General features: G+C 49.5%; 1 protein-coding gene across 1 annotated transcript in view; it reads left to right on the forward strand.

Annotated features, from left to right (window-relative positions):
* The window catches only part of LOC133561250 (cyclin-dependent kinase 17-like), a 135,796-nt gene that overhangs the window by 46,980 nt on the left and 61,465 nt on the right, over positions 1–27,351 (forward strand). The window contains exon 3 of the mRNA XM_061914600.1: positions 24,014–24,196. Coding sequence (XP_061770584.1) covers positions 24,014–24,196 — 183 coding nt within the window. The remainder of the gene's footprint in view (positions 1–24,013; positions 24,197–27,351) is intronic.

Raw genomic sequence — 27,351 nt, forward strand, 5'->3', positions numbered from 1 at the left:
GTGTTGACCGTGTTGACCATGTTGAACGTGTTGACCGTGTTGACCGTGTTGACCGTGTTGACCATGTGTGTTGACCATGTTGAACATGTTGACCATGTTGACCGTCTTGACCGTGTTGACCGTGTTGACCGTGTTCACCGTGTTGACCGTGTTGACCGTGTTGACCATGTTGAACGTGTTGACCATGTTGACCATGTGTGTTGACCATGTTGAACATGTTGACCATGTTGACCGTCTTGACCGTGTTGACCGTGTTGACCGTGTTGAACATGTTGACCGTGTTGACCGTCTTGACCATGTTGACCATGTTGACCGTGTTGACCGTGTTGACCGTGTTGACCGTGTTGACCATGTTGACCGTGTTGACCGTGTTGACCGTGTTGACCATGTTGACCGTGTTGACCATGTTGACCATGTGTGTTGACCATGTTGACCATGTTGAACATGTTGACCATGTTGACCGTGTTGACCATGTTGACCATGTTCACCATGTTGAACATGTTGACCGTGTTGACCGTGTTGACCATGTTGACCATGTTGACCATGTTGACCATGTTGACCATGTTGAACATGTTGACCGTGTTGACCATGTTGACCGTGTTGACCGTGTTGACTGTGTTGACCGTGTTGACCGTGTTGACCATGTTGAACGTGTTGACCGTGTTGACCGTGTTGACCGTGTTGACCATGTGTGTTGACCATGTTGAACATGTTGACCATGTTGACCGTCTTGACCGTGTTGACCGTGTTGACCGTGTTGACCATGTTGACCATGTTGACCATGTTGACCATGTTGAACATGTTGACCGTGTTGACCGTGTTGACCGTGTTGACTGTGTTGACCGTGTTGACCGTGTTGACCATGTTGAACGTGTTGACCGTGTTGACCGTGTTGACCGTGTTGACCATGTGTGTTGACCATGTTGAACATGTTGACCATGTTGACCGTCTTGACCGTGTTGACCGTGTTGACCGTGTTGACCGTGTTGAACATGTTGACCGTGTTGACCATGTTGACCATGTTGACCGTGTTGACCGTGTTGACCGTGTTGACCATGTTGACCATGTTGAACGTGTTGACCATGTTGACCATGTTGAACGTGTTGACCATGTTGACCATGTTGACCATGTTGAACATGTTGACCGTGTTGACCGTGTTGACCATGTTGACCATGTTGACCATGTTGAACGTGTTGACCGTGTTGACCGTGTTGACCATGTTGACCATGTTGACCGTGTTGACCGTGTTGACCGTGTTGAACATGTTGACCATGTTGACCGTGTTGACCGTGTTGACCGTGTTGACCGTGTTGACCATGTTGACCATGTTGACCGTGTTGACTGTGTTGACCGTGTTGACCGTGTTGACCATGTTGAACGTGTTGACCATGTTGACCATGTTGACCATGTTGAACATGTTGACCGTGTTGACCGTGTTGACCGTCTTGACCGTGTTGACCATGTTGACCATGTTGACCGTGTTGACCGTGTTGAACATGTTGACCATGTTGACCATGTTGACCGTGTTGACCATGTTGACCGTCTTGACCGTGTTGACCATGTTGACCATGTTGACCGTGTTGACCATGTTGACCATGTTGACCGTGTTGACTGTGTTGACCGTGTTGACCATGTTGAACGTGTTGACCATGTTGACCATGTTGACCATGTTGACCATGTTGAACATGTTGACCGTGTTGACCGTGTTGACCGTGTTGACCATGTTGACCATGTTGACCGTGTTGACTGTGTTGACCGTGTTGACCGTGTTGACCATGTTGAACGTGTTGACCATGTTGACCATGTTGACCATGTTGACCATGTTGACCGTGTTGACCGTGTTGACCGTGTTGACCGTGTTGACCATGTTGACCATGTTGAACGTGTTGACCATGTTGACCATGTTGACCATGTTGACCATGTTGACCGTGTTGACCGTGTTGACCGTGTTGACCATGTTGAACGTGTTGACCATGTTGACCATGTTGACCATGTTGACCATGTTGAACATGTTGACCGTGTTGACCGTGTTGACCATGTTGAACGTGTTGACCATGTTGACCATGTTGACCATGTTGACCATGTTGAACATGTTGACCGTGTTGACCGTGTTGACCGTGTTGACCATGTTGACCATGTTGAACGTGTTGACCATGTTGACCATGTTGACCATGTTGACCATGTTGACCGTGTTGACCGTGTTGACCGTGTTGACCATGTTGAACGTGTTGACCATGTTGACCATGTTGACCATGTTGACCATGTTGAACATGTTGACCGTGTTGACCGTGTTGACCGTGTTGAACATGTTGAACGTGTTGACCGTGTTGACCATGTTGACCATGTTGACCATGTTGACCGTGTTGACCGTGTTGACCGTGTTGACCATGTTGACCATGTTGAACATGTTGACCGTGTTGACCGTGTTGACCATGTTGACCATGTTGACCATGTTGACCATGTTGAACGTGTTGACCGTGTTGACCGTGTTGACCATGTTGACCGTGTTGACCGTGTTGACCGTGTTGACTGTGTTGACCGTGTTGACCATGTTGAACGTGTTGACCGTGTTGACCGTGTTGACCGTGTTGACCATGTGTGTTGACCATGTGTGTTGACCATGTTGAACATGTTGACCATGTTGACCGTCTTGACCGTGTTGACCGTGTTGACCGTGTTGACCGTGTTGACCGTGTTGACCATGTTGAACGTGTTGACCATGTTGACCATGTGTGTTGACCATGTTGAACATGTTGACCATGTTGACCGTCTTGACCGTGTTGACCGTGTTGACCGTGTTGAACATGTTGACCGTGTTGACCGTCTTGACCATGTTGACCATGTTGACCGTGTTGACCGTGTTGACCGTGTTGACCGTGTTGACCATGTTGACCGTGTTGACCGTGTTGACCGTGTTGACCATGTTGACCGTGTTGACCATGTTGACCATGTGTGTTGACCATGTTGACCATGTTGAACATGTTGACCATGTTGACCGTGTTGACCATGTTGACCATGTTCACCATGTTGAACATGTTGACCGTGTTGACCGTGTTGACCATGTTGACCATGTTGACCATGTTGACCATGTTGACCATGTTGAACATGTTGACCGTGTTGACCGTGTTGACCATGTTGACCGTGTTGACCGTGTTGACTGTGTTGACCGTGTTGACCGTGTTGACCATGTTGAACGTGTTGACCGTGTTGACCGTGTTGACCGTGTTGACCATGTGTGTTGACCATGTTGAACATGTTGACCATGTTGACCGTCTTGACCGTGTTGACCGTGTTGACCGTGTTGACCATGTTGACCATGTTGACCATGTTGACCATGTTGAACATGTTGACCGTGTTGACCGTGTTGACCGTGTTGACTGTGTTGACCGTGTTGACCGTGTTGACCATGTTGAACGTGTTGACCGTGTTGACCGTGTTGACCGTGTTGACCATGTGTGTTGACCATGTTGAACATGTTGACCATGTTGACCGTCTTGACCGTGTTGACCGTGTTGACCGTGTTGACCGTGTTGAACATGTTGACCGTGTTGACCATGTTGACCATGTTGACCGTGTTGACCGTGTTGACCGTGTTGACCGTGTTGACCATGTTGACCATGTTGAACGTGTTGACCATGTTGACCATGTTGAACGTGTTGACCATGTTGACCATGTTGACCATGTTGAACATGTTGACCGTGTTGACCGTGTTGACCATGTTGACCATGTTGACCATGTTGAACGTGTTGACCGTGTTGACCGTGTTGACCATGTTGACCATGTTGACCGTGTTGACCGTGTTGACCGTGTTGAACATGTTGACCATGTTGACCGTGTTGACCGTGTTGACCGTGTTGACCGTGTTGACCATGTTGACCATGTTGACCGTGTTGACTGTGTTGACCGTGTTGACCGTGTTGACCATGTTGAACGTGTTGACCATGTTGACCATGTTGACCATGTTGAACATGTTGACCGTGTTGACCGTGTTGACCGTGTTGACCATGTTGACCATGTTGACCGTGTTGACCGTGTTGACTGTGTTGACCGTGTTGACCGTGTTGACCATGTTGAACGTGTTGACCATGTTGACCATGTTGACCATGTTGAACATGTTGACCGTGTTGACCGTGTTGACCGTGTTGACCGTGTTGACCGTGTTGACCATGTTGACCATGTTGAACATGTTGACCGTGTTGACCGTGTTGACCATGTTGACCATGTTGACCATGTTGACCGTGTTGACCGTGTTGACCGTGTTGACCATGTTGACCATGTTGAACATGTTGACCGTGTTGACCGTGTTGACCATGTTGACCATGTTGACCATGTTGAACGTGTTGACCGTGTTGACCGTGTTGACCATGTTGACCGTGTTGACCGTGTTGACCGTGTTGACCGTGTTGACCGTGTTGACCATGTTGAACGTGTTGACCGTGTTGACCATGTGTGTTGACCATGTTGAACATGTTGACCATGTTGACCGTCTTGACCGTGTTGACCGTGTTGACCGTGTTGACCGTGTTGACCGTGTTGACCGTGTTGACCATGTGTGTTGACCATGTTGACCGTCTTGACCGTGTTGACCGTGTTGACCGTGTTGACCGTGTTGACCGTGTTGACCATGTTGACCATGTTGACCATGTTGAACATGTTGACCGTGTTGACCGTGTTGACCGTGTTGACCATGTTGACCGTGTTGACCGTGTTGACTGTGTTGACCGTGTTGACCGTGTTGACCATGTTGAACGTGTTGACCGTGTTGACCGTGTTGACCATGTGTGTTGACCATGTTGACCGTCTTGACCATGTTGACCGTCTTGACCGTGTTGACCGTGTTGACCGTGTTGACCATGTTGACCGTGTTGACCGTCTTGACCATGTTGACCGTGTTGACCGTGTTGACCGTGTTGACCGTGTTGACCGTGTTGACCATGTTGACCGTGTTGACCGTGTTGACCGTGTTGACCATGTTGACCGTGTTGACCATGTTGACCATGTGTGTTGACCATGTTGACCATGTTGAACATGTTGACCATGTTGACCGTGTTGACCATGTTGACCATGTTCACCATGTTGAACATGTTGACCGTGTTGACCGTGTTGACCATGTTGACCATGTTGACCATGTTGAACATGTTGACCGTGTTGACCGTGTTGACCATGTTGACCATGTTGACCGTGTTGACTGTGTTGACCGTGTTGACCGTGTTGACCATGTTGAACGTGTTGACCGTGTTGACCGTGTTGACCGTGTTGACCATGTGTGTTGACCATGTTGACCATGTTGACCATGTTGACCGTCTTGACCGTGTTGACCGTGTTGACCGTGTTGACCGTGTTGAACATGTTGACCGTGTTGACCGTCTTGACCATGTTGACCGTGTTGACCGTGTTGACCGTGTTGACCGTGTTGACCATGTTGACCGTGTTGACCGTGTTGACCGTGTTGACCATGTTGACCGTGTTGACCATGTTGACCATGTGTGTTGACCATGTTGACCATGTTGACCGTGTTGACCATGTTGACCGTGTTGACCGTGTTGACCATGTTGACCGTGTTGACCATGTTGACCATGTGTGTTGACCATGTTGACCATGTTGAACATGTTGACCATGTTGACCGTGTTGACCATGTTGACCATGTTCACCATGTTGAACATGTTGACCGTGTTGACCGTGTTGACCATGTTGACCATGTTGACCATGTTGACCATGTTGAACATGTTGACCGTGTTGACCGTGTTGACCATGTTGACCATGTTGACCGTGTTGACTGTGTTGACCGTGTTGACCGTGTTGACCATGTTGAACGTGTTGACCGTGTTGACCGTGTTGACCGTGTTGACCATGTGTGTTGACCATGTTGACCATGTTGACCATGTTGACCGTCTTGACCGTGTTGACCGTGTTGACCGTGTTGACCGTGTTGAACATGTTGACCGTGTTGACCGTCTTGACCATGTTGACCGTGTTGACCGTGTTGACCGTGTTGACCGTGTTGACCATGTTGACCGTGTTGACCGTGTTGACCGTGTTGACCATGTTGACCGTGTTGACCATGTTGACCATGTGTGTTGACCATGTTGACCATGTTGAACATGTTGACCATGTTGACCGTGTTGACCATGTTGACCATGTTCACCATGTTGAACGTGTTGACCGTGTTGACCGTGTTGACCATGTTGACCATGTTGACCATGTTGACCATGTTGAACATGTTGACCGTGTTGACCGTGTTGACCATGTTGACCATGTTGACCGTGTTGACTGTGTTGACCGTGTTGACCGTGTTGACCATGTTGAACGTGTTGACCGTGTTGACCGTGTTGACCGTGTTGACCATGTGTGTTGACCATGTTGAACATGTTGACCATGTTGACCGTCTTGACCGTGTTGACCGTGTTGACCGTGTTGAACATGTTGACCATGTTGACCGTGTTGACCGTGTTGACCGTGTTGACCGTGTTGACCGTGTTGACCATGTTGAACGTGTTGACCGTGTTGACCGTGTTGACCATGTTGAACGTGTTGACCGTGTTGACCGTGTTGACCGTGTTGACCATGTGTGTTGACCATGTTGAACATGTTGACCATGTTGACCGTCTTGACCGTGTTGACCGTGTTGACCGTGTTGACCGTGTTGAACATGTTGACCGTGTTGACCGTCTTGACCATGTTGACCATGTTGACCGTGTTGACCGTGTTGACCGTGTTGACCGTGTTGACCATGTTGACCATGTTGAACGTGTTGACCATGTTGACCATGTTGAACGTGTTGACCATGTTGACCATGTTGACCATGTTGAACATGTTGACCGTGTTGACCGTGTTGACCATGTTGACCATGTTGACCATGTTGAACATATTGAACGTGTTGACCATGTTGACCATGTTGACCATGTTGACCATGTTGAACGTGTTGACCATGTTGACCATGTTGACCATGTTGAACATGTTGACTGTGTTGACCGTGTTGACCGTGTTGACCATGTTGAACGTGTTGACCGTGTTGACCGTGTTGACCGTGTTGACCATGTGTGTTGACCATGTTGAACATGTTGACCATGTTGACCGTCTTGACCGTGTTGACCGTGTTGACCGTGTTGACCATGTTGACCATGTTGACCATGTTGACCATGTTGAACATGTTGACCGTGTTGACCGTGTTGACCGTGTTGACTGTGTTGACCGTGTTGACCGTGTTGACCATGTTGAACGTGTTGACCGTGTTGACCGTGTTGACCGTGTTGACCATGTGTGTTGACCATGTTGAACATGTTGACCATGTTGACCGTCTTGACCGTGTTGACCGTGTTGACCGTGTTGACCGTGTTGAACATGTTGACCGTGTTGACCATGTTGACCATGTTGACCGTGTTGACCGTGTTGACCGTGTTGACCGTGTTGACCATGTTGACCATGTTGAACGTGTTGACCATGTTGACCATGTTGAACGTGTTGACCATGTTGACCATGTTGACCATGTTGAACATGTTGACCGTGTTGACCGTGTTGACCATGTTGACCATGTTGACCATGTTGAACGTGTTGACCGTGTTGACCGTGTTGACCATGTTGACCATGTTGACCGTGTTGACCGTGTTGACCGTGTTGAACATGTTGACCATGTTGACCGTGTTGACCGTGTTGACCGTGTTGACCGTGTTGACCATGTTGACCATGTTGACCGTGTTGACTGTGTTGACCGTGTTGACCGTGTTGACCATGTTGAACGTGTTGACCATGTTGACCATGTTGACCATGTTGAACATGTTGAATGTGTTGACCGTGTTGACCGTCTTGACCGTGTTGACCATGTTGACCATGTTGACCGTGTTGACCGTGTTGAACATGTTGACCATGTTGACCATGTTGACCGTGTTGACCATGTTGACCGTCTTGACCGTGTTGACCATGTTGACCATGTTGACCGTGTTGACCATGTTGACCATGTTGACCGTGTTGACTGTGTTGACCGTGTTGACCATGTTGAACGTGTTGACCATGTTGACCATGTTGACCATGTTGACCATGTTGAACATGTTGACCGTGTTGACCGTGTTGACCGTGTTGACCATGTTGACCATGTTGACCGTGTTGACTGTGTTGACCGTGTTGACCGTGTTGACCATGTTGAACGTGTTGACCATGTTGACCATGTTGACCATGTTGACCATGTTGACCGTGTTGACCGTGTTGACCGTGTTGACCGTGTTGACCATGTTGACCATGTTGAACGTGTTGACCATGTTGACCATGTTGACCATGTTGACCATGTTGACCGTGTTGACCGTGTTGACCGTGTTGACCATGTTGAACGTGTTGACCATGTTGACCATGTTGACCATGTTGACCATGTTGAACATGTTGACCGTGTTGACCGTGTTGACCATGTTGAACGTGTTGACCATGTTGACCATGTTGACCATGTTGACCATGTTGAACATGTTGACCGTGTTGACCGTGTTGACCGTGTTGACCATGTTGACCATGTTGAACGTGTTGACCATGTTGACCATGTTGACCATGTTGACCATGTTGACCGTGTTGACCGTGTTGACCGTGTTGACCATGTTGAACGTGTTGACCATGTTGACCATGTTGACCATGTTGACCATGTTGAACATGTTGACCGTGTTGACCGTGTTGACCGTGTTGAACATGTTGAACGTGTTGACCGTGTTGACCATGTTGACCATGTTGACCATGTTGACCGTGTTGACCGTGTTGACCGTGTTGACCATGTTGACCATGTTGAACATGTTGACCGTGTTGACCGTGTTGACCATGTTGACCATGTTGACCATGTTGACCATGTTGAACGTGTTGACCGTGTTGACCGTGTTGACCATGTTGACCGTGTTGACCGTGTTGACCGTGTTGACTGTGTTGACCGTGTTGACCATGTTGAACGTGTTGACCGTGTTGACCGTGTTGACCATGTGTGTTGACCATGTTGAACATGTTGACCATGTTGACCGTCTTGACCGTGTTGACCGTGTTGACCGTGTTCACCGTGTTGACCGTGTTGACCGTGTTGACCATGTTGAACGTGTTGACCATGTTGACCATGTGTGTTGACCATGTTGAACATGTTGACCATGTTGACCGTCTTGACCGTGTTGACCGTGTTGACCGTGTTGAACATGTTGACCGTGTTGACCGTCTTGACCATGTTGACCATGTTGACCGTGTTGACCGTGTTGACCGTGTTGACCGTGTTGACCATGTTGACCGTGTTGACCGTGTTGACCGTGTTGACCATGTTGACCGTGTTGACCATGTTGACCATGTGTGTTGACCATGTTGACCATGTTGAACATGTTGACCATGTTGACCGTGTTGACCATGTTGACCATGTTCACCATGTTGAACATGTTGACCGTGTTGACCGTGTTGACCATGTTGACCATGTTGACCATGTTGACCATGTTGACCATGTTGAACATGTTGACCGTGTTGACCGTGTTGACCATGTTGACCGTGTTGACCGTGTTGACTGTGTTGACCGTGTTGACCGTGTTGACCATGTTGAACGTGTTGACCGTGTTGACCGTGTTGACCGTGTTGACCATGTGTGTTGACCATGTTGAACATGTTGACCATGTTGACCGTCTTGACCGTGTTGACCGTGTTGACCGTGTTGACCATGTTGACCATGTTGACCATGTTGACCATGTTGAACATGTTGACCGTGTTGACCGTGTTGACCGTGTTGACTGTGTTGACCGTGTTGACCGTGTTGACCATGTTGAACGTGTTGACCGTGTTGACCGTGTTGACCGTGTTGACCATGTGTGTTGACCATGTTGAACATGTTGACCATGTTGACCGTCTTGACCGTGTTGACCGTGTTGACCGTGTTGACCGTGTTGAACATGTTGACCGTGTTGACCATGTTGACCATGTTGACCGTGTTGACCGTGTTGACCGTGTTGACCGTGTTGACCATGTTGACCATGTTGAACGTGTTGACCATGTTGACCATGTTGAACGTGTTGACCATGTTGACCATGTTGACCATGTTGAACATGTTGACCGTGTTGACCGTGTTGACCATGTTGACCATGTTGACCATGTTGAACGTGTTGACCGTGTTGACCGTGTTGACCATGTTGACCATGTTGACCGTGTTGACCGTGTTGACCGTGTTGAACATGTTGACCATGTTGACCGTGTTGACCGTGTTGACCGTGTTGACCGTGTTGACCATGTTGACCATGTTGACCGTGTTGACTGTGTTGACCGTGTTGACCGTGTTGACCATGTTGAACGTGTTGACCATGTTGACCATGTTGACCATGTTGAACATGTTGACCGTGTTGACCGTGTTGACCGTGTTGACCATGTTGACCATGTTGACCGTGTTGACCGTGTTGACCGTGTTGACCGTGTTGACCGTGTTGACCATGTTGAACGTGTTGACCATGTTGACCATGTTGACCATGTTGAACATGTTGACCGTGTTGACCGTGTTGACCGTGTTGACCGTGTTGACCGTGTTGACCATGTTGACCATGTTGAACATGTTGACCGTGTTGACCGTGTTGACCATGTTGACCATGTTGACCATGTTGACCGTGTTGACCGTGTTGACCGTGTTGACCATGTTGACCATGTTGAACATGTTGACCGTGTTGACCGTGTTGACCATGTTGACCATGTTGACCATGTTGAACGTGTTGACCGTGTTGACCGTGTTGACCATGTTGACCGTGTTGACCGTGTTGACCGTGTTGACCGTGTTGACCGTGTTGACCATGTTGAACGTGTTGACCGTGTTGACCATGTGTGTTGACCATGTTGAACATGTTGACCATGTTGACCGTCTTGACCGTGTTGACCGTGTTGACCGTGTTGACCGTGTTGACCGTGTTGACCATGTGTGTTGACCATGTTGACCGTCTTGACCGTGTTGACCGTGTTGACCGTGTTGACCGTGTTGACCGTGTTGACCATGTTGACCATGTTGACCATGTTGAACATGTTGACCGTGTTGACCGTGTTGACCGTGTTGACCATGTTGACCGTGTTGACCGTGTTGACTGTGTTGACCGTGTTGACCGTGTTGACCATGTTGAACGTGTTGACCGTGTTGACCGTGTTGACCGTGTTGACCATGTGTGTTGACCATGTTGACCGTCTTGACCATGTTGACCGTCTTGACCGTGTTGACCGTGTTGACCGTGTTGACCATGTTGACCGTGTTGACCGTCTTGACCATGTTGACCGTGTTGACCGTGTTGACCGTGTTGACCGTGTTGACCGTGTTGACCATGTTGACCGTGTTGACCGTGTTGACCGTGTTGACCATGTTGACCGTGTTGACCATGTTGACCATGTGTGTTGACCATGTTGACCATGTTGAACATGTTGACCATGTTGACCGTGTTGACCATGTTGACCATGTTCACCATGTTGAACATGTTGACCGTGTTGACCGTGTTGACCATGTTGACCATGTTGACCATGTTGACCATGTTGAACATGTTGACCGTGTTGACCGTGTTGACCATGTTGACCATGTTGACCGTGTTGACTGTGTTGACCGTGTTGACCGTGTTGACCATGTTGAACGTGTTGACCGTGTTGACCGTGTTGACCGTGTTGACCATGTGTGTTGACCATGTTGACCATGTTGACCATGTTGACCGTCTTGACCGTGTTGACCGTGTTGACCGTGTTGACCGTGTTGAACATGTTGACCGTGTTGACCGTCTTGACCATGTTGACCGTGTTGACCGTGTTGACCGTGTTGACCGTGTTGACCATGTTGACCGTGTTGACCGTGTTGACCGTGTTGACCATGTTGACCGTGTTGACCATGTTGACCATGTGTGTTGACCATGTTGACCATGTTGACCGTGTTGACCATGTTGACCGTGTTGACCGTGTTGACCGTGTTGACCATGTTGACCGTGTTGACCATGTTGACCATGTGTGTTGACCATGTTGACCATGTTGAACATGTTGACCATGTTGACCGTGTTGACCATGTTGACCATGTTCACCATGTTGAACATGTTGACCGTGTTGACCGTGTTGACCATGTTGACCATGTTGACCATGTTGACCATGTTGAACATGTTGACCGTGTTGACCGTGTTGACCATGTTGACCATGTTGACCGTGTTGACTGTGTTGACCGTGTTGACCGTGTTGACCATGTTGAACGTGTTGACCGTGTTGACCGTGTTGACCGTGTTGACCATGTGTGTTGACCATGTTGACCATGTTGACCATGTTGACCGTCTTGACCGTGTTGACCGTGTTGACCGTGTTGACCGTGTTGAACATGTTGACCGTGTTGACCGTCTTGACCATGTTGACCGTGTTGACCGTGTTGACCGTGTTGACCGTGTTGACCATGTTGACCGTGTTGACCGTGTTGACCGTGTTGACCATGTTGACCGTGTTGACCATGTTGACCATGTGTGTTGACCATGTTGACCATGTTGAACATGTTGACCATGTTGACCGTGTTGACCATGTTGACCATGTTCACCATGTTGAACATGTTGACCGTGTTGACCGTGTTGACCATGTTGACCATGTTGACCATGTTGACCATGTTGAACATGTTGACCGTGTTGACCGTGTTGACCATGTTGACCATGTTGACCGTGTTGACTGTGTTGACCGTGTTGACCGTGTTGACCATGTTGAACGTGTTGACCGTGTTGACCGTGTTGACCGTGTTGACCATGTGTGTTGACCATGTTGAACATGTTGACCATGTTGACCGTCTTGACCGTGTTGACCGTGTTGACCGTGTTGACCATGTTGACCATGTTGACCATGTTGACCATGTTGAACATGTTGACCATGTTGACCGTGTTGACCGTGTTGACTGTGTTGACCGTGTTGACCGTGTTGACCATGTTGAACGTGTTGACCGTGTTGACCGTGTTGACCGTGTTGACCATGTGTGTTGACCATGTTGAACATGTTGACCATGTTGACCGTCTTGACCGTGTTGACCGTGTTGACCGTGTTGACCGTGTTGAACATGTTGACCGTGTTGACCGTCTTGACCATGTTGACCATGTTGACCGTGTTGACCGTGTTGACCGTGTTGACCGTGTTGACCATGTTGACCATGTTGAACGTGTTGACCATGTTGACCATGTTGAACGTGTTGACCATGTTGACCATGTTGACCATGTTGAACATGTTGACCGTGTTGACCGTGTTGACCATGTTGACCATGTTGACCATGTTGAACATGTTGACCGTGTTGACCGTGTTGACCGTGTTGACCATGTTGACCATGTTGAACGTGTTGACCGTGTTGATCATGTTGAACGTGTTGACCATGTTGACCATGTTGACCATGTTGAACATGTTGACCGTGTTGACCGTGTTGACCGTGTTGACTGTGTTGACCGTGTTGACCGTGTTGACCATGTTGAACGTGTTGACCGTGTTGACCGTGTTGACCGTGTTGACCATGTGTGTTGACCATGTTGAACATGTTGACCATGTTGACCGTGTTGACCGTGTTGACCGTGTTGACCGTGTTGAACGTGTTGACCGTGTTGACCGTGTTGAACATGTTGACCATGTTGACCGTCTTGACCGTGTTGACCGTGTTGAACGTGTTGACCGTGTTGACCATGTTGAACATGTTGACCATGTTGACCGTCTTGACCGTGTTGACCGTGTTGACCGTGTTGACCGTGTTGACCGTGTTGACCGTGTTGAACGTGTTGACCATGTTGACCATGTTGACCGTGTTGACTGTGTTGACCGTGTTGACCATGTTGAACGTGTTGACCATGTTGACCATGTTGACCATGTTGACCATGTTGAACATGTTGACCGTGTTGACCGTGTTGACCGTGTTGACCATGTTGACCATGTTGACCGTGTTGACTGTGTTGACCGTGTTGACCGTGTTGACCATGTTGAACGTGTTGACCATGTTGACCATGTTGACCATGTTGACCATGTTGACCGTGTTGACCGTGTTGACCGTGTTGACCGTGTTGACCATGTTGACCATGTTGAACGTGTTGACCATGTTGACCATGTTGACCATGTTGACCATGTTGACCGTGTTGACCGTGTTGACCGTGTTGACCATGTTGAACGTGTTGACCATGTTGACCATGTTGACCATGTTGAACATGTTGACCGTGTTGACCGTGTTGACCATGTTGAACGTGTTGACCATGTTGACCATGTTGACCATGTTGACCATGTTGAACATGTTGACCGTGTTGACCGTGTTGACCGTGTTGACCATGTTGACCATGTTGAACGTGTTGACCATGTTGACCATGTTGACCATGTTGACCATGTTGACCGTGTTGACCGTGTTGACCGTGTTGACCATGTTGAACGTGTTGACCATGTTGACCATGTTGACCATGTTGACCATGTTGAACATGTTGACCGTGTTGACCGTGTTGACCGTGTTGAACATGTTGAACGTGTTGACCGTGTTGACCATGTTGACCATGTTGACCGTGTTGACCATGTTGACCGTGTTGACCATGTTGACCATGTTGACCGTGTTGACCGTGTTGACCGTGTTGACCATGTTGAACGTGTTGACCATGTTGACCATGTTGACCATGTTGACCATGTTGAACATGTTGACCGTGTTGACCGTGTTGACCGTGTTGAACATGTTGAACGTGTTGACCGTGTTGACCATGTTGACCATGTTGACCATGTTGACCGTGTTGACCGTGTTGACCGTGTTGACCATGTTGACCATGTTGAACATGTTGACCGTGTTGACCGTGTTGACCATGTTGACCATGTTGACCATGTTGACCATGTTGAACGTGTTGACCGTGTTGACCGTGTTGACCATGTTGACCGTGTTGACCGTGTTGACCGTGTTGACTGTGTTGACCGTGTTGACCATGTTGAACGTGTTGACCGTGTTGACCGTGTTAACCGTGTTGACCATGTGTGTTGACCATGTTGAACATGTTGACCATGTTGACCGTCTTGACCGTGTTGACCGTGTTGACCGTGTTCACCGTGTTGACCGTGTTGACCGTGTTGACCATGTTGAACGTGTTGACCATGTTGACCATGTGTGTTGACCATGTTGAACATGTTGACCATGTTGACCGTCTTGACCGTGTTGACCGTGTTGACCGTGTTGAACATGTTGACCGTGTTGACCGTCTTGACCATGTTGACCATGTTGACCGTGTTGACCGTGTTGACCGTGTTGACCGTGTTGACCATGTTGACCGTGTTGACCGTGTTGACCGTGTTGACCATGTTGACCGTGTTGACCATGTTGACCATGTGTGTTGACCATGTTGACCATGTTGAACATGTTGACCATGTTGACCGTGTTGACCATGTTGACCATGTTCACCATGTTGAACATGTTGACCGTGTTGACCGTGTTGACCATGTTGACCATGTTGACCATGTTGACCATGTTGACCATGTTGAACATGTTGACCGTGTTGACCGTGTTGACCATGTTGACCGTGTTGACCGTGTTGACTGTGTTGACCGTGTTGACCGTGTTGACCATGTTGAACGTGTTGACCGTGTTGACCGTGTTGACCGTGTTGACCATGTGTGTTGACCATGTTGAACATGTTGACCATGTTGACCGTCTTGACCGTGTTGACCGTGTTGACCGTGTTGACCATGTTGACCATGTTGACCATGTTGACCATGTTGAACATGTTGACCGTGTTGACCGTGTTGACCGTGTTGACTGTGTTGACCGTGTTGACCGTGTTGACCATGTTGAACGTGTTGACCGTGTTGACCGTGTTGACCGTGTTGACCATGTGTGTTGACCATGTTGAACATGTTGACCATGTTGACCGTCTTGACCGTGTTGACCGTGTTGACCGTGTTGACCGTGTTGAACATGTTGACCGTGTTGACCATGTTGACCATGTTGACCGTGTTGACCGTGTTGACCGTGTTGACCGTGTTGACCATGTTGACCATGTTGAACGTGTTGACCATGTTGACCATGTTGAACGTGTTGACCATGTTGACCATGTTGACCATGTTGAACATGTTGACCGTGTTGACCGTGTTGACCATGTTGACCATGTTGACCATGTTGAACGTGTTGACCGTGTTGACCGTGTTGACCATGTTGACCATGTTGACCGTGTTGACCGTGTTGACCGTGTTGAACATGTTGACCATGTTGACCGTGTTGACCGTGTTGACCGTGTTGACCGTGTTGACCATGTTGACCATGTTGACCGTGTTGACTGTGTTGACCGTGTTGACCGTGTTGACCATGTTGAACGTGTTGACCATGTTGACCATGTTGACCATGTTGAACATGTTGACCGTGTTGACCGTGTTGACCGTGTTGACCGTGTTGACCATGTTGACCATGTTGACCGTGTTGACCGTGTTGACTGTGTTGACCGTGTTGACCGTGTTGACCATGTTGAACGTGTTGACCATGTTGACCATGTTGACCATGTTGAACATGTTGACCGTGTTGACCGTGTTGACCGTGTTGACCGTGTTGACCGTGTTGACCATGTTGACCATGTTGAACGTGTTGACCGTGTTGACCGTGTTGACCATGTTGACCATGTTGACCATGTTGACCGTGTTGACCGTGTTGACCGTGTTGACCATGTTGAACATGTTGACCGTGTTGACCGTGTTGACCATGTTGACCATGTTGACCATGTTGAACGTGTTGACCGTGTTGACCGTGTTGACCATGTTGACCGTGTTGACCGTGTTGACCGTGTTGACCGTGTTGACCGTGTTGACCATGTTGAACGTGTTGACCGTGTTGACCATGTGTGTTGACCATGTTGAACATGTTGACCATGTTGACCGTCTTGACCGTGTTGACCGTGTTGACCGTGTTGACCGTGTTGACCGTGTTGACCATGTGTGTTGACCATGTTGACCGTCTTGACCGTGTTGACCGTGTTGACCGTGTTGACCGTGTTGACCGTGTTGACCATGTTGACCATGTTGACCATGTTGAACATGTTGACCGTGTTGACCGTGTTGACCGTGTTGACCATGTTGACCGTGTTGACCGTGTTGACTGTGTTGACCGTGTTGACCGTGTTGACCATGTTGAACGTGTTGACCGTGTTGACCGTGTTGACCGTGTTGACCATGTGTGTTGACCATGTTGACCGTCTTGACCATGTTGACCGTCTTGACCGTGTTGACCGTGTTGACCGTGTTGACCATGTTGACCGTGTTGACCGTCTTGACCATGTTGACCGTGTTGACCGTGTTGACCGTGTTGACCGTGTTGACCGTGTTGACCATGTTGACCGTGTTGACCGTGTTGACCGTGTTGACCATGTTGACCGTGTTGACCATGTTGACCATGTGTGTTGACCATGTTGACCATGTTGAACATGTTGACCATGTTGACCGTGTTGACCATGTTGACCATGTTCACCATGTTGAACATGTTGACCGTGTTGACCGTGTTGACCATGTTGACCATGTTGACCATGTTGACCATGTTGAACATGTTGACCGTGTTGACCGTGTTGACCATGTTGACCATGTTGACCGTGTTGACTGTGTTGACCGTGTTGACCGTGTTGACCATGTTGAACGTGTTGACCGTGTTGACCGTGTTGACCGTGTTGACCATGTGTGTTGACCATGTTGACCATGTTGACCATGTTGACCGTCTTGACCGTGTTGACCGTGTTGACCGTGTTGACCGTGTTGAACATGTTGACCGTGTTGACCGTCTTGACCATGTTGACCGTGTTGACCGTGTTGACCGTGTTGACCGTGTTGACCATGTTGACCGTGTTGACCGTGTTGACCATGTTGACCGTGTTGACCATGTTGACCATGTGTGTTGACCATGTTGACCATGTTGACCGTGTTGACCATGTTGACCGTGTTGACCGTGTTGACCGTGTTGACCATGTTGACCGTGTTGACCATGTTGACCATGTGTGTTGACCATGTTGACCATGTTGAACATGTTGACCATGTTGACCGTGTTGACCATGTTGACCATGTTCACCATGTTGAACATGTTGACCGTGTTGACCGTGTTGACCATGTTGACCATGTTGACCATGTTGACCATGTTGAACATGTTGACCGTGTTGACCGTGTTGACCATGTTGACCATGTTGACCGTGTTGACTGTGTTGACCGTGTTGACCGTGTTGACCATGTTGAACGTGTTGACCGTGTTGACCGTGTTGACCGTGTTGACCATGTGTGTTGACCATGTTGACCATGTTGACCATGTTGACCGTCTTGACCGTGTTGACCGTGTTGACCGTGTTGACCGTGTTGAACATGTTGACCGTGTTGACCGTCTTGACCATGTTGACCGTGTTGACCGTGTTGACCGTGTTGACCGTGTTGACCATGTTGACCGTGTTGACCGTGTTGACCGTGTTGACCATGTTGACCGTGTTGACCATGTTGACCATGTGTGTTGACCATGTTGACCATGTTGAACATGTTGACCATGTTGACCGTGTTGACCATGTTGACCATGTTCACCATGTTGAACATGTTGACCGTGTTGACCGTGTTGACCATGTTGACCATGTTGACCATGTTGACCATGTTGAACATGTTGACCGTGTTGACCGTGTTGACCATGTTGACCATGTTGACCGTGTTGACTGTGTTGACCGTGTTGACCGTGTTGACCATGTTGAACGTGTTGACCGTGTTGACCGTGTTGACCGTGTTGACCATGTGTGTTGACCATGTTGAACATGTTGACCATGTTGACCGTCTTGACCGTGTTGACCGTGTTGACCGTGTTGACCATGTTGACCATGTTGACCATGTTGACCATGTTGAACATGTTGACCATGTTGACCGTGTTGACCGTGTTGACTGTGTTGACCGTGTTGACCGTGTTGACCATGTTGAACGTGTTGACCGTGTTGACCGTGTTGACCGTGTTGACCATGTGTGTTGACCATGTTGAACATGTTGACCATGTTGACCGTCTTGACCGTGTTGACCGTGTTGACCGTGTTGACCGTGTTGAACATGTTGACCGTGTTGACCGTCTTGACCATGTTGACCATGTTGACCGTGTTGACCGTGTTGACCGTGTTGACCGTGTTGACCATGTTGACCATGTTGAACGTGTTGACCATGTTGACCATGTTGAACGTGTTGACCATGTTGACCATGTTGACCATGTTGAACATGTTGACCGTGTTGACCGTGTTGACCATGTTGACCATGTTGACCATGTTGAACATGTTGACCGTGTTGACCGTGTTGACCGTGTTGACCATGTTGACCATGTTGACCATGTTGACCATGTTGAACATGTTGACCGTGTTGACCGTGTTGACCATGTTGACCATGTTGACCGTGTTGACTGTGTTGACCGTGTTGACCGTGTTGACCATGTTGAACGTGTTGACCGTGTTGACCGTGTTGACCGTGTTGACCATGTGTGTTGACCATGTTGACCATGTTGACCATGTTGACCGTCTTGACCGTGTTGACCGTGTTGACCGTGTTGACCGTGTTGAACATGTTGACCGTGTTGACCGTCTTGACCATGTTGACCGTGTTGACCGTGTTGACCGTGTTGACCGTGTTGACCATGTTGACCGTGTTGACCGTGTTGACCGTGTTGACCATGTTGACCGTGTTGACCATGTTGACCATGTGTGTTGACCATGTTGACCATGTTGAACATGTTGACCATGTTGACCGTGTTGACCATGTTGACCATGTTCACCATGTTGAACATGTTGACCGTGTTGACCGTGTTGACCATGTTGACCATGTTGACCATGTTGACCATGTTGAACATGTTGACCGTGTTGACCGTGTTGACCATGTTGACCATGTTGACCGTGTTGACTGTGTTGACCGTGTTGACCGTGTTGACCATGTTGAACGTGTTGACCGTGTTGACCGTGTTGACCGTGTTGACCATGTGTGTTGACCATGTTGAACATGTTGACCATGTTGACCGTCTTGACCGTGTTGACCGTGTTGACCGTGTTGACCATGTTGACCATGTTGACCATGTTGACCATGTTGAACATGTTGACCATGTTGACCGTGTTGACCGTGTTGACTGTGTTGACCGTGTTGACCGTGTTGACCATGTTGAACGTGTTGACCGTGTTGACCGTGTTGACCGTGTTGACCATGTGTGTTGACCATGTTGAACATGTTGACCATGTTGACCGTCTTGACCGTGTTGACCGTGTTGACCGTGTTGACCGTGTTGAACATGTTGACCGTGTTGACCGTCTTGACCATGTTGACCATGTTGACCGTGTTGACCGTGTTGACCGTGTTGACCGTGTTGACCATGTTGACCATGTTGAACGTGTTGACCATGTTGACCATGTTGAACGTGTTGACCATGTTGACCATGTTGACCATGTTGAACATGTTGACCGTGTTGACCGTGTTGACCATGTTGACCATGTTGACCATGTTGAACATGTTGACCGTGTTGACCGTGTTGACCGTGTTGACCATGTTGACCATGTTGAACGTGTTGACCGTGTTGATCATGTTGAACGTGTTGACCATGTTGACCATGTTGACCATGTTGAACATGTTGACCGTGTTGACCGTGTTGACCGTGTTGACTGTGTTGACCGTGTTGACCGTGTTGACCATGTTGAACGTGTTGACCGTGTTGACCGTGTTGACCGTGTTGACCATGTGTGTTGACCATGTTGAACATGTTGACCATGTTGACCGTGTTGACCGTGTTGACCGTGTTGACCGTGTTGAACGTGTTGACCGTGTTGACCGTGTTGAACATGTTGACCATGTTGACCGTCTTGACCGTGTTGACCGTGTTGAACGTGTTGACCGTGTTGACCATGTTGAACATGTTGACCATGTTGACCGTCTTGACCGTGTTGACCGTGTTGACCGTGTTGACCGTGTTGACCGTGTTGACCGTGTTGAACGTGTTGACCATGTTGACCATGTTGACCGTCTTGACCGTGTTGACCGTGTTGACCGTGTTGACCGTGTTGACCGTGTTGAACATGTTGACCATGTTGACCGTCTTGACCGTGTTGACCGTGTTGACCGTGTTGACCATGTTGACCATGTTGACCATGTTGACCGTCTTGACCGTGTTGACCGTGTTGACCGTGTTGACCGTGTTGACCGTGTTGAACATGTTGACCATGTTGAACATGTTGACCATGTTGACCGTCTTGACCGTGTTGACCGTGTTGACCGTGTTGACAATGTTGACCGTGTTGACCGTGTTGACCGTGTTGACCGTGTTGACCGTGTTGACCATGTTGAACGTGTTGACCGTGTTGATCATGTTGAACGTGTTGACCATGTTGACCATGTTGACCATGTTGAACATGTTGACCGTGTTGACCGTGTTGACCGTGTTGACTGTGTTGACCGTGTTGACCGTGTTGACCATGTTGAACGTGTTGACCGTGTTGACCGTGTTGACCATGTGTGTTGACCATGTTGAACATGTTGACCGTGTTGACCGTGTTGACCGTGTTGACCGTGTTGACCGTGTTGACCGTGTTGACCATGTTGACCATGTTGAACGTGTTGACCGTGTTGATCATGTTGAACGTGTTGACCATGTTGACCATGTTGACCATGTTGAACATGTTGACCGTGTTGACCGTGTTGACCGTGTTGACTGTGTTGACCGTGTTGACCGTGTTGACCATGTTGAACGTGTTGACCGTGTTGACCGTGTTGACCGTGTTGACCATGTGTGTTGACCATGTTGAACATGTTGACCATGTTGACCGTGTTGACCGTGTTGACCGTGTTGACCGTGTTGACCGTGTTGAACGTGTTGACCGTGTTGACCGTGTTGAACATGTTGACCATGTTGACCGTCTTGACCGTGTTGACCGTGTTGAACGTGTTGACCGTGTTGACCATGTTGAACATGTTGACCATGTTGACCGTCTTGACCGTGTTGACCGTGTTGACCGTGTTGACCGTGTTGACCGTGTTGACCGTGTTGAACGTGTTGACCATGTTGACCATGTTGACCGTCTTGACCGTGTTGACCGTGTTGACCGTGTTGACCGTGTTGAACATGTTGACCATGTTGACCATGTTGACCGTCTTGACCGTGTTGACCGTGTTGACCGTGTTGACCATGTTGACCATGTTGACCATGTTGACCGTCTTGACCGTGTTGACCATGTTGACCGTGTTGACCGTGTTGACCGTGTTGAACATGTTGACCATGTTGAACATGTTGACCATGTTGACCGTCTTGACCGTGTTGACCGTGTTGACCGTGTTGACAATGTTGACCGTGTTGACCGTGTTGACCGTGTTGACAATGTTGATTGTGTTGACCGTGTTGACCGTGTTGACCGTGTTGAACATGTTGATCATGTTGAACATGTTGACCATGTTGAACATGTTGACCATGTTGACCATGTTGACCGTGTTGACCGTGTTGACCACACCTTGCAAACCAACGCTCACCTGTTTTTACTGGCTTTTAGTCGCTGTTTGGGTCTTTGAAATGAAGCATGAATGAAAGCCACTCAGTGCCTGCTGGAGTTATGTCAGCTGACATTTGCATAAACACACACTCAGTGCTTCAGGTGAGAAGGTCAGACTGAGATTACACACCTGCATGCTCGTATGAAGGTGTCCTTACACACCTGCATGCTCGTATGAAGGTGTCCTTACACACCTGCATGCTCGTATGAAGGTGTCCTTACACACCTGCATGCTCGTATGAAGGTGTCCTTACACACCTGCATGCTCGTATGAAGGTGTCCTTACACACCTGCATGCTCGTATGAAGGTGTCCTTACACACCTGCATGCTCGTATGAAGGTGTCCTTACACACCTGCATGCTCGTATGAAGGTGTCCTTACACACCTGCATGCTCGTATGAAGGTGTCCTTACACACCTGCATGCTCGTATGAAGGTATCCTTACACACCTGCATGCTCGTATGAAGGTGTCCTTACACACCTGCATGCTCGTATGAAGGTGTCCTTACACACCTGCATGCTCGTATGAAGGTGTCCTTACACACCTGCATGCTCGTATGAAGGTGTCCTTACACACCTGCATGCTCGTATGAAGGTGTCCTTACACACCTGCATGCTCGTATGAAGGTGTCCTTACACACCTGCATGCTCGTATGAAGGTGTCCTTACACACCTGCATGCTCGTATGAAGGTGTCCTTACACACCTGCATGCTCGTATGAAGGTGTCCTTACACACCTGCATGCTCGTATGAAGGTGTCCTTACACACCTGCATGCTCGTATGAAGGTGTCCTTACACACCTGCATGCTCGTATGAAGGTGTCCTTAAGCACCGCATCAGCGTCTCTTTCCAACTGGGACACTTTCAAAAGATTGGCAGGAAGGTGCCGGGATCTGCCAAAATAAAGCACATCCATCTTTTGCAGCGTCCTTGTTCTCCAGTCGCTTTGCTTTCAGTCAATCAATCAATCAATCAATCAATCAATCAAAGTTGACTTAAATAGTCCTAAACCACCAGTGTCTCAAAGGGCTGCACAAGCCACAACCACATCCTTGGCTCAGGGTTAGGGTTTGGTTAACCCTGACCCACCACTCTCATTATAGGCCCCTCTATTCTCATTATTGGGGCCCTCCACTCTCACTTTAGGGGCCCTCCCCTCTCATAGTAGGGGGCTCTCCACTGTCATTATAGGGGCCCTCCACTGTCATTATAGGGGCTCTCCACTCTCATAGTAGGGGCCCTCCACTCTCATTATAGGGGCCCTCCACTGTCATTATAGGGGCTCTCCACTGTCATTATAGGGGCCCTCCACTCTCATAGTAGGGGCCCTCCACTTTCATAGTAGGGGCCCTCCACTGTCATTATAGGGGCCCTCCACTCTCATTATAGGGGCCCTCCACTCTCATAGTAGGGGCCCTCCACTTTCATAGTAGGGGCCCTCCACTGTCATTATAGGGGCCCTCCACTCTCATAGTAGGGGCCCTCCACTGTGATTATAGGGTCCTCCAGTGAGATGGGTGGCCAGATGATGAAGATGTGTATGTGAGAGAGAACCTGCTTGTGTGTTTGCAGAACCCTTCATGAGACATGGTGGTCCCGCCTCCTCCCACAGCATGCAGTCCTTCCTGCAGCAGTACACCCAGTCTGTGTCCCTCACCTTCAAGAACACTCCCCTGCGCAGACCCCACTCTGTCACCCTCATCACCGGCACCCTGGGCTCCTTCATGGCCATACCACGCAATGGCACTCGCTTGGGTGAGCCACACACACACACACACACACACACGTACGCACACACACACGTACACACACACACACGTACGCACACACACACACACACACACACACACGTACGCGCACACACACACATACACACGTACGTGCACACACACACCACACTTAAGCAGACACACACACACGTACACCACAGCCCACACACACACACACACACACACACACACACACACACACACACACACACACACCACACATACACACGTACACCACACACAAGCAGACACACACACACACACACACACACACCACACATACGCGCACACACACACCACACACAAGCAGACACACACACACGGACATAAAGGGAAGTGTCTTGGTGGGAGAACAGCTGGCATGTGGTGAGACACAAACAGGAAGTGTCACTGCTGTGAGATTTCCGTCCTCCTGCCCTGATATTTTCAAGGCCCCTCCCACTTTGGTGCTGGTGCCAACTGACTGGTCACCACCCAGGTGTACAATCTCTCGTTGATCAACATGTTGGACACAAAGATCTGTGGTCACCTCTTTCATCCAGGCAGGCACAGTCCAGGATTTAGTGGTGACCCAAACCTCACCCTCACCTTCATCCAGGCAGGCACAGTCCAGGATTTAGTGGTGACCCAAACCTCACCCTCACCTTCATCCAGGCAGGCACAGTCCAGGATTTAGTGGTGACCCAAACCTCACCCTCACCTTCATCCAGGCAGGCACAGTCCAGGATTTAGTGGTGACCCAAACCTCACCCTCACCTTCATCCAGGCAAGCACAGTCCAGGATTTAGTGGTGACCCAAACCACACCCTCACCTTCATCCAGGCAGGCACAGTCCAGGATTTAGTGGTGACCCAAACCTCACCCTCACCTTCATCCAGGCAGGCACAGTCCAGGATTTAGTGGTGACCCAAACCACACCCTCACCTTCATCCAGGCAGGCACAGTCCAGGATTTACTTGTGACCCATACCACACCCTCACCTTCATCCAGGCAGGCACAGTCCAGGATTTAGTGGTGACCCAAACCTCACCCTCACCTTCATCCAGGCAGGCACAGTCCAGGATTTAGTGGTGACCCAAACCACACCCTCACCTTCATCCAGGCAGGCACAGTCCAGGATTTAGTGGTGACCCAAACCTCACCCTCACCTTCATCCAGGCAGGCACAGTCCAGGATTTAGTGGTGACCCAAACCACACCCTCACCTTCATCCAGGCAGGCACAGTCCAGGATTTAGTGGTGACCCAAACCTCACCCTCACCTTCATCCAGGCAGGCACAGTCCAGGATTTAGTGGTGACCAAAACCTCACCCTCACCTTCATCCAGGCAGGCACAGTCCAGGATTTACTTGTGACCCATACCACACCCTCACCTTCATCCAGGCAGGCACAGTCCAGGATTTAGTGAAGTGAAGTGAAGTGAATTATATTTATATAGCGCTTTTCTCAAGTGACTCAAAGCGCTTTACATAGTGAAACCCAATATCTAAGTTACATTTAAACCAGTGTGGGTGGCACTGGGAGCAGGTGGGTAAAGTGTCTTGCCCAAGGACACAACGGCAGTGACTAGGATGGCGGAAGCGGGAATCGAACCTGCAACCCTCAAGTTGCTGGCACGGCCACTCTACCAACCGAGCTATACCGCCCCAAACCTCACCCTCACCTTCATCCAGGCAGGCACAGCCCAGGATTTACTGGTGACCCAAACCACACCCTCACCTTCATCCAGGCAAGCACAGTCCAGGATTTAGTGGTGACCCAAACCTCACCCTCACCTTCATCCAGGCAGGCACAGTCCAGGATTTACTTGTGACCCATACCACACCCTCACCTTCATCCAGGCAGGCACAGTCCAGGATTTAGTGGTGACCCAAACCTCACCCTCACCTTCATCCAGGCAGGCACAGTCCAGGATTTAGTGGTGACCCAAACCTCACCCTCACCTTCATCCAGGCAGGCACAGTCCAGGATTTAGTGGTGACCCAAACCACACCCTCACCTTCATCCAGGCAAGCACAGTTCAGGATTTAGTGGTGACCCAAACCTCACCCTCACCTTCATCCAGGCAGGCACAGTCCAGGATTTAGTGGTGACCCAAACCACACCCTCACCTTCATCCAGGCAAGCACAGTTCAGGATTTAGTGGTGACCCAAACCACACCCTCACCTTCATCCAGGCAGGCACAGTCCAGGATTTAGTGGTGACCCAAACCTCACCCTCACCTTCATCCAGGCAGGCACAGTCTAGGATTTAGTGGTGACCCAAACCTCACCCTCACCTTCATCCAGGCAGGCACAGTCCAGGATTTAGTGGTGACCCAAACCTCACCCTCACCTTCATCCAGGCAGGCACAGTCCAGGATTTAGTGGTGACCCATACCACACCCTCACCTTCATCCAGGCAAGCACAGTTCAGGATTTAGTGGTGACCCAAACCACACCCTCACCTTCATCCAGGCAGGCACAGTCCAGGATTTAGTGGTGACCCAAACCTCACCCTCACCTTCATCCAGGCAGGCACAGTCCAGGATTTAGTGGTGACCCATACCACACCCTCACCTTCATCCAGGCAGGCACCGTCCAGGATTTAGTGGTGACCCATACCACACCCTCACCTTCATCCAGGCAAGCACAGTCCAGGATTTAGTGGTGACCCGAACCACACCCTCACCTTCATCCAGGCAGGCACAGTCCAGGATTTACTTGTGACCCATACCACACCCTCACCTTCATCCAGGCAGGCACAGTCCAGGATTTACTTGTGACCCATACCACACCCTCACCTTCATCCAGGCAGGCACAGTCCAGGATTTAGTGGTGACCCAAACCTCACCCTCACCTTCATCCAGGCAGGCACAGTCCAGGATTTAGTGGTGACCCAAACCTCACCCCCACCTTCATCCAGGCAGGCACAGTCCAGGATTTAGTGGTGACCCAAACCACACCCTCACCTTCATCCAGGCAAGCACAGTCCAGGATTTAGTGGTGACCCAAACCTCACCCTCACCTTCATCCAGGCAAGCACAGTCCAGGATTTAGTGGTGACCCAAACCACACCCTCACCTTCATCCAGGCAAGCACAGTCCAGGATTTAGTGGTGACCCAAACCTCACCCTCACCTTCATCCAGGCAGGCACAGTCC

Source organism: Nerophis ophidion, linkage group LG10, assembly GCF_033978795.1.
Source record: "Nerophis ophidion isolate RoL-2023_Sa linkage group LG10, RoL_Noph_v1.0, whole genome shotgun sequence".
In the NCBI taxonomy this organism is placed as follows: domain Eukaryota; kingdom Metazoa; phylum Chordata; class Actinopteri; order Syngnathiformes; family Syngnathidae; genus Nerophis; species Nerophis ophidion.